This window comes from Notothenia coriiceps, unplaced genomic scaffold (assembly GCF_000735185.1).
Source record: "Notothenia coriiceps isolate Sejong01 unplaced genomic scaffold, NC01 NC01_scaffold00011606, whole genome shotgun sequence".
Classification (NCBI taxonomy): domain Eukaryota; kingdom Metazoa; phylum Chordata; class Actinopteri; order Perciformes; family Nototheniidae; genus Notothenia; species Notothenia coriiceps.
The window spans coordinates 112551-122362 of record NW_011344307.1 but is presented as its reverse complement, the minus strand read 5'-3'; the positions used below and the strand labels follow the sequence as shown (position 1 = coordinate 122362).

The 9812-nt window shown below is 40.4% G+C and overlaps 2 protein-coding genes across 2 annotated transcripts in view; one reads left to right on the top strand and one right to left on the bottom strand.

Moving 5' to 3' along the window:
* Positions 1–1126: 1126 nt before the first annotated feature.
* On the bottom strand, positions 1127–5406 carry med30 (mediator complex subunit 30; the record flags this gene model as incomplete). Its single annotated transcript, XM_010772765.1, has 3 exons — positions 5323–5406; positions 4000–4264; positions 1127–1285 (listed from the first exon to the last, which is right to left on the bottom strand). Coding segments are annotated over exons 2-3 (339 nt in total), but the record flags the coding sequence as incomplete, so codon positions are not given.
* A 2655-nt stretch (positions 5407–8061) lies between these two features.
* LOC104946866 (exostosin-1b-like) overlaps positions 8062–9812 on the top strand; it is a 13268-nt gene continuing 11517 nt past the window's right edge. Inside the window, exon 1 of the mRNA XM_010772764.1 lies at positions 8062–8157. Within this exon, the coding sequence (XP_010771066.1) occupies positions 8062–8157 (96 nt within the window). The remainder of the gene's footprint in view (positions 8158–9812) is intronic.

Genomic DNA, 9812 nt, shown 5'->3' with positions numbered 1-9812 from the left:
GGTAAAGAGACCCTGGAGACTCACCTGAAGCGACCAATGAATCTGCTGCGAGCGGAGAAAAGAGACAGACCTAGAGGGAGTAGGTTAGATAAGAGTCCCCCTGGGTGTGGGTGTGCGTGTGCGTGTGTGTGTGTGTGTGTGTGTGTAGGGGGAGGGGGATGCAGTAACTATGGCCTACTTCCTTTAAACTAACACCTTCCTAATTCAGCAGGCAGTGTCTGTGAAAAGCTGGGCTATATGAGGCAGTGGCTGAAAGCAAGCTCACCAAACAAAAATCCTGACAATCTTATACAGCACGACTCAACGTTTTTCGCATCTGGAAGGATCAATCAATCACGTCTAAATAAAAGTTCCAGCACTACGCAAAAGCAATTGCAACCACATCCAGTAAGAACTAAGTGCAGTAGGTGTATGCATTACAACTCTAACTCGATTCCAGGTTATGTGAGGTAGGATTCAAATCTAACTTATCTAACCACCAGAAGTTACATAACTTTCTGTTATACAGCATGTTCTCCGCCTGTCTGGTATTGTCCTCGCTGAGCATGAATCTCGTTAACTGTCAGATCAAAGTCGTATTTGTTGACGCCGTCTGTTCTTGATACTATATTAATATTATTCTGCTAAACTATTAACAGGACATGGACAGTTTGCTCTGCCAACCTACCCTGTTAAAACAAATCAATTCAGTTACAATCAAAGCTAAGTATGTAATTAAATGTCAATTAAAATAACATGTTTCAAGCTAATAGTTTAGCTGGTTACCGTATGAAGCGCATGGAGAGAGGGGGGGGAACTGCAGGATGAGGTACTTTCAAATTCTGGCTTTTGTTTTTTTTGCCTTTTTCTATTAATAAGGCCTAACCTGGTGTGCCATTTGAATCACAATATGCTCAAAGTTTATAATGGCTTTTTTGCCCAATGCTGCCTAACCATGCCTAAAGAACAAAACATTAGCACAACGAAAACAACTGACATTAAACATGAGTCTTTGACTTTAGAACTCTCAATGAAACTTCAGTATCCAAAATATTACCTGTATTCAAACTGGCAACATACAATTGCCATCTAATCAAATCGATATGAGAAAATTAGGTCAAATGTTACCAGTGTCTCAATGTCTCACCTCTGGAGGAATAGATTCCATCCCGGCACAGTTTTCGTTGCATTTGTCGTAGACGAGGCGCAGCTTGCGGAACAGCACAGAGAGCATCCGGAGATGTTCCTGGAGCTTCCCCAGCCGGTCCTGGTGAGTGTTGGGTTGGTAAGTGACTCCATTAGGCAGCTGAGGATCACCACAGAGGAAAACGATGTGTTAAGCAAAGCACAACGCAACAATTGAGCTTGAGCTAATAAAAAGAAACAGTCATTGATCCCTCCTGACTGCCAAATGCACTTCCAATCCTCTGTTGTTCCCCTAACTGGTAATATCTCATTAGAAGCAGTGCTCTTATGCAGGGAAGATGAACGTTCACTGAATGAAAATACATGTATTCTTACTTAAGAGCAACCAGTCTTAAACATGCAGTAAATATCAGTGTTTATGCAACATTACATTTTTTACATGACATGTTGCTTGTTAGACGCTTTAATCCAAAGCGGCTTACATACTCAGTACTGTGGACAATCCCCACAGGAGCAATTTGGGGTGAAGTGTCTCAGGGACACAACGACATGCTGACTGGAGTGGGGTTTGAAACTACGCACAACCCACTGCGCCACATGCCGCAACAATATGGTAAGTGGTTTTCATAATAAAAATAAAATCACAAAAACAACTCAGCTACATCAAATACTAAATGCTTTAGTTGATACACTTTTAAATGTTTCACCAAGTCTCATATTGAGGCGGCATCATTGTCTTCTAACTACAACGGAAGCCTTTGGGGCAACATTGTCTGATTATAAACACCCTACATAACATGAAAGAAGCCTGCCTTCAGGGAAAGCAAAGAGAAGACAGAGTCAGAGAAACAGCAGGGAGACAGACGGACAGAGGGAGAGAGGCAGGGAAGAGAAGAGAAATGAAGAATTTTTGTATAAAGGCAGCCTGCGATCAAAAAAAGTCACAACAATGCTGTTTGTGTATTCTGTGGCGGAGGCGAGCTTGTTGGCGCGTCTCTGATTTTAACAAGGTTAAGGAGGAGCGCGCACATTTATGATGAACTCATGCTGACCTCGCCTTCAGGACACCGTCAGAGCTGAACTACATGTGAACTGATAAAAAATACTTCCATTATCCTGAATATAATACGCAAAAGGTCCAATAGCTTCATTTTTTACGTCACTCCTGCAACTTTCCACCATTCCAAAAGATACGTTTCTCTAACAACGTATGAATATATGCAACGTAAAGTTAGTTTGTGGCCTTGATTGTGGATCTTTATACAGGGTATTGCAGGAATCCTGAAGTCAAATGTAATATATTTTAAGACCTTTTTTAAGACCTCATCGCCACTTTGAGTTTTAACCAGTTACATTGGCGACACACTTCACCTCACATTGACTATATACAGTATTGATTGTCCTTCCTCCTTATTTTCCAACCATTTGGACGCAAACTTGCATTTCCCCACAACGATGTTGTTTAACAACCGGCGTAAACGGACCTTCGTGCGCTATCAAGCAGTGTGAGCGCGCGATGTCCTGTTCAGATGATGTCAAATCCAACGGGATGCCATAAATAAACTACACAGAATCACACTACACACCTACGCAATGATTACATTCAGGCAGACTGTAGAATACAACCTCTTTGGACCATTTATATACTTATTGAAAACAATCTACAAAATGTAATACCTTGGAAAATGCCGTTTAATACTTTTTAATAGCCTTAATTTTCGCTAAATCGATTTATCAACTTTTAATACTTTTTAAGACCCCGCGGACACTCTGTTATATAAGATAGCACAATGTCACATTCTGACAATATAAATAGAAAGTAGTAATCCTTCAACCAAGAGAAATCACTGAATACCAAGGAGAAAAAACTCTTGTTTAGCTAGTGTGGATTTCCTATCATTAGCAAGTTGACAACACTGGTCAAACAACTCCTGTTGGGAAATATGCATTGCTCAGCCAACATTTTATTACAAATATCTGGCTTCAATGAATATGTATTGGATGCCGTTAAACTCTGAAGCCCTCATCATCAGGCTCTCAACTTATTACTAACGTGTTATTTGTGACAGTGACCATGTTTTAATTAATTGTTTTTTTTATCTTTCGCCAAAATATATTTTGTAACTGCCAAAACGAAAGGCTGCTATTGTGAATAAGAATGTGTTATTAATGACATCCCTGGTAGAATAGAGGTTGTACAAATTACAATAATGTGTTTTTTCTTCAAGCTATTTAAATCTGAGCCTCAGCAGAATTCTGCATTCTGATTTTCATTTCTTCTAAATTACACATCATTTGGACTTCTTTGTTTATTTAACAATCCATATAAGGACCAAATTACAAGAAATTGATACTCTCTTCTGTCCCATAAATCCACTTGGGAGCTGATCCCAAGTTTACAAAGAGCTGATTAAGCTTCTGGCGGTTTGGCTGTACTGATGTCTCGCCTTTGTAAACAGCTTTCCTTTTACTATTCACTCTGCGTGCACTGACTTGTTTTATAATCCTGCATCCAAACACATCAAAGAATTGCCTTCCTGAATGACAGCTGTTTTGTTATTTGCATAATAGCGCTCTGTCTTGTAACCATAAGACCTATTATTACGTTATTTTGGATCTTGTTTTATATTTTTTTATGCTTACTGTTTTGCTTTTTGTGATTACATTCTGCTGTTTAATTTTTTATGTTAACAATGTGTCAACATGTCTCCGTTTATTACTTCTCCCATGCTATTGCAATAAGGGCATTAAGGGTTTTGAAGCTTTGGCAGAAAAAGGCAAATAACATGAAAGGCAGAAGGAGAGCAAATTGTGATCTGAAGGGGGGCTGCAACCACATTTGACAGGAATTCAAGCAAAGTGAGAGAGAGAGACCTGCATGTTCCTGAGGAGCTGGAAGATCTCCATGGTCCTGAGGACAATGTCTTGGACCGTCTCCTGCCCAATGCGACACAGCGAGGCCGTGTTGACATCCCGTGCTGCCTGGGCCTGCTGCTGCAGCTGGGGCGGGGGGGGCTGCCCGCCAAAAGGCGACACTAGCGGAGGGGTTGTCATAGAGCAGGTGAAGATCCTGGTGGAGGATCTAGGTCCAGGTGAGGTTACCTGTCAGGCTATTCCACACCTCCACACCATTACATGCCTACATGAAGGGTTGAACACAGGGGAAGAAGAGGAGAATGTAGATGAGGAAGGAGAAAGTAGAAGATGAGTCACAGAATTCACTGTCCTTAATATGAAATCAGTGTCTAAAATGAAAACAGAAGTCACATAATAAATTGTCTTTTTCACAGGGGAATTGTTGCCCCTGAAGTTAGAAATGTGGATGCATTTACATAAACAACCACACTTTATTTGTGCCCCCTTATATTTGTTTTACAGGCAAATATCTGAATAACGTGGCAACTGCCCAAATTATTGTATAATGATAGTGGCATCATTTAGCTTGTATATGTAGACAAGTTGAAGTTCATTATTTTCATAATGACAACAATTAGAGAGTATCAGTTATTGGCAATGAAGAGGCTAACTTATTTCTCAGGCTCTTTCCAACAATGATCATACAATATGCATAGAAAAGTATGTAAAAAGGCAAATATTAATAAATACAGCAAACGTTAAATATAGGGACGTATAAAACAATATGAATTTGCCTTCAACAGATATACACTCAATTCGAATTAATCAACTGTTATGCAAGTAGTTAAAGTAGCGATACAACATATATAAACAAAGACATAGCCTAATGGTATAGTTATGATGTTTAACATCATTTACACTCAGGAAATGCAGTAGGCTACATCTCTCAAGTGTAACAGCTGTCACAAATCATTAAAAACGATGCGCTGTCTAGCTAAACAGATTCAACACTGACAAAGTCTCTGAGCTAACGATATAGCCGGAAATATAAGTTATGTAGCGGGGTTTCAGAAACAGTTAAGCGAGTCTTTACATCAGTACTGTCTGTAATATGTTGTCAGTACCACACCCAAAGCATTCAGTGTGATAACGGGATAATTAGCTACCATGTTAACGTGGAGTGGTTGACAGCAAAGCTAAGTGGACAGTCACTCTACACACGGCACTTCAGCTCGGTTTCTTTCTGTGTGTCGTTTGACTATCCCGGAACAACGTGAAACTCAACTCCGCAGTGAGTTGTCATATTTATTTCATAGCACATAAAACAACGTGTAATGTTACCTGTGTGGTGATAATGTATCTGTTTTGTTGACATGTCAAGTTCCCTGCTCTGCTCCTAGGATTTTCAGCTACATCAAATATCGCGAGAATTCCACCTAAAACGATGAATGGTTACGGTAAATAATGAAGTAGAAGTGCCACTTGAAAAAATGATTTTAGTTGGTAATTATTTTTTTATTAAATAATATATTACAATCTCTAGAAACTGAAATATAATATTCCTTCAGGTTGAAGTGAAACCATGTTTATCTTTGAAATTGCCCCCCTTCCTTCAAATATTTCAAATTAATGACAACGTTTCGGTAAAGCAAGGCGCACAGCAGATTGTGCAGGCTGTATAGGGTAACAGCGCCATGTGCTGGTCTACTCTTCTATAACAGCCAAGTCACACATCTGCCTTCTTCAAACCTCAGGCCAATTTACGCCACATGATTGCTTCTCATGGGTCATTATCACTTTTTTAGTAAGGCTTAATTCAAAATCCTCCCATAAATGGGTACGTTGTCTGCTCTGTAGCCTTTATATAAATAAATCATTCAATGCATCCATCCATCCATGTATTGCTTATAAAGCATAGCTGTGCTTGAATTAATTTGTGAGCCATCCGAATTCAAATTAATTTGAAATACAAGAGGTGTCGGAAATTGACTGTACAAGGCTGCTTCCTCAGCATGTGCTCTGCCATGCAGCAGAATTACTACTCTGACTCACAGAGCCTGCAAATAAGAGCTTTACAAGGGAAAAGGAAAGGTTTGCCTTTAGGCCTGAGTGGGGCTGAAAAGTAGACCAGTCAGCCTATTACTTAATTTACATTATTTATTCTAATTTGGGGCTGTATTTCAACTTCTTCTATCTGGAACATATATTCGGTAATAACAACCGTTGTTAATTGTTCTCTTTCTCTAAAAAAAAAAACACCCTATCTGCAATATGCAAAACTGATATGAAAGCAATGTTTTTAGTTCACTTGACTGCCCACAACTTCCTAATTGCATAAGTGCTGGTTAGGATGAATGAGCGTTACAATCAGCATCTGTCGTATACAGCCTCACCAACTGAGGCATGCCACTTGGGAATGAGTTTCCCCATAATCTTCCAGCCTGTCTTCTTATTGTGCTTAATTGGGACGAGAGAGTATGGAGAGTGAGTGGGGGCCGGTTGTGAGATGAATATCCCAGTTGTGAGAAACATTTGTTTTTGTTTTAAATCTATCATTCAAGTTCATTCATACATCATATTAATATTACAGATTAGACAAGACAAATTAGTGTGTGAGTGAGTGTGTTGATCACATCAAGGCAAGCTGACGAAAAACAATTCAAATTTCATTTAAAACTGATGGCACTGCATTGTATCATTAATGCTGAAAGGGCTTGGACCTTGAACATAAAAAAGGGCGGGACCGACACTGACAGAGGGGAGAAAGATAGATTAAGAGGTTGGGAATGGAGGACGGAAAGCAAATAGGAGTGCGTAGAAAAATGGTTGGAGAGGAAGCAACAGGGAGCAAAGAACAAAAATAATGGAAAGATAACACCCCTTTTGATGAAACTGTATTATAATTATTAGCTGAGGGGGTATCAGGATTAAAACAGGATTATCTAGCCACCTAGTGCATTACTCCTGCTTTAATTAAATACACACTGATCTGGTCCCTGCAGGGCTAAATTCAGAGGGAGACAGAAGGGAGTACAATGGTCTGCTCTGAAGGCAGCGGCATGTAAAGCCCATTCAACTGCTTACAGCAAATTTCTATTTACAAAGTCTCTAGGAGAGGATTAGTATGGCTGAAGGTATGAGAAACACGGATAAACGGCATGGAGGGGATGTAACAGGGAGAACAGGGGCGAGTGTGCATACATACTTTATAAATATGTATAGTACAGGCACTTGCTATTCACTGAGGGCCATGGCTTACTGTGTCGGTTAGAGCAGGTTGTTGTTGGTTGGATGGTGTTGGAGTCGGGAGGGCTGATCATTTATTCCGGCAAATTACTCAGACCTACTAATTGACCTAACAGAAGTTATTGAGTCTATGTAAGTTTACTGCTTGGCTCAGATCTACCAACGTCAGCAAGATCTCACCTCTATTAACTCCTGAAGAACCAGGTTCAATTAACTGCTGTTTCAATGCAGACGACCCGCTAAATCTGTTTAAGCGATCCCGAAGGATTTTGATATCAGTAAATGAGGTGTGGCCCTACCTAAGTGTGAGTGTGGCAGTGTGCAATCTTACCTTTTAAGCATGAGAGGAGAGCGCAGATGCCTTTGAAGTTGTCCCAATCCAAAAGGTGGGATCAGTTTATTTGAAGAATAATTGGTCCACACTTATTCAGGGTTTCTATCTTCTCTCGTTACAACATGACAATCCTACAAAACATATCATGTTGTGGTCATGCTCTAACATGAAACCTCAATTCACAGTTTTAAATTGATTACATTAAATTGTAACTTCAACTGCCCAATTCAGTTGTGATATTTAAATCTCCCGATAGAATTTAGAGGCATCTCCTCATAAACAACCGTTGATAATAAAAAGCACCTTTCCTCACAGGTGGCGTGAGACTAACATTCACAAACACATACTGTACCTATTTCCGCATGAATTCGGAGGACCTTTCCTCACAGGTGGTGGGAGACTAACATTCACAAACACATACCTATTTCCGCATGAATTCGGAGGACCTTTCCTCACAGGTGGTGGGAGACTAACATTCACAAACACATACCTATTTCCGCATGAATTCGGAGGACCTTTCCTCAGAGGTGGCGGGAGACTACCATTCACAAACACGTACCTATTTCCGCATGAATTCGGAGGACATTTCCTCGCAGGTGGCGGGAGACTAACATTCACAAACACACATCAATTCATTCTGCTCATTCAAACAAGAAATTCATTCCGCATTCAACAAAGGAATTCGAGAGGTATTTACCAAGTTTGAGAGAACCTTACCGAGAGCAAAAACCCAGCTCTCCAGGGAAAGAGCTTTACCGGGAGAGAGTATACCAGGGGAAACCCCCCCCCCCTCTTCAGTTTGCTCCCTCTCTGCCAGTGTCTTTATGCTCAAAAACAGGACAGAAAAACCTAAAGACACCTCCTCCATACCCATATTTGTGGAAACTGGGCATGGCCTCTGATGTACAGGACTGGACATGACCAGACATATGCTATGGCATAAGACACACCTTCCCATGTTTGTGTAAAAAGGTCATGACCACTACTCTGCAGGACTTGCAAAATATTATTCTCGGCTATGACATAACCACCTTTTTGGGGCCTCAATGTATTTACACACTCAATTTAACAAACCACTTGTGTTTTGTTTATACTGTAAATATAGAAAATCATAAAATATGAAGCATTTTCATTGTGGTTTATACAAGAATATAATTGACTATATTTGATTATAACTAACTTTCGTTTTAATTATTCAACCTAATATGAAGATCTCAACACAACACACACAGTGAAATGTGTTCTCTGCATTTAACCCATCCTAGTAATTGTCCGGTGCCTTGCTCAAGGGCACAAGGGCAGGGCCCAGGAGGTGAACTGGGACCTTTCCAAGTAGGAGTCCACACTCCATATTTAGGTCTGGTCGGGGATTTGAACTGGCAACCCACAGTCCAAGCCCCTACTGTCTGTCATAAGTCATGAATGCACTTTTCATCCAATTTTAAGCCACGTTATGATACACCTTTTTTGGTCGTTTTAAACTCTATATTTCACCTAGATGAAGGGTTTTAGTCATTGTATGTCTGTATATTAAGTTATAAAATAAACAAGCTAAACAAACATTGATTAAAGCCCAACAGTGTCAAAGAAATGCTGATTACTAACCTGAAATAGCTTCCTTATGTTTTTAACGGCTTTATTCAGCAAGTTTGCGTGTTTAGGAGACAAGGCATTATTCTTCCACAAAATAGAGTGCCACAGTGGCGTCCTAAAACCCGGAAGTAAACTCCTTCTGGTTCCTTCGACTAAAACGCAATGCAACTTCGGCATAGGATTTTGGAAAATAGCTCGAAATAAGGTCTGTGGTTGACACACATTTAAGAGACGGATCACGTTTTGTTCAGCCGGATAATATCCACATGTCTACCCTACTTGCAAAATGCTAACGTGATAATATAAACGAACTACAGCCTGCTTCAACGTCACGCCAACTTAAGATCCATATTCAAAAATACAGATTCAAAATTGTACAAGTTGAAGCGTTTGTTTGGTCAGTTTGCAGGAGGCAGGTACTTGCTTTCAAGCAGAACACGGGNTGTGTGTGTGTGTGTGTGTGTGTGTGTGTGTGTGCGTGCGTGTGTGTAGGGAAGGTGTTAGTTTAAAGGAAGTAGGCCATAGTTACTGCATCCCCCTCCCCCTACACACACGCACGCACACACACACACACACACACACACACACACACACACACACACACACACACACGCACACGCACACCCACACCCAGGGGGACTCTTATCTAACCTACTCC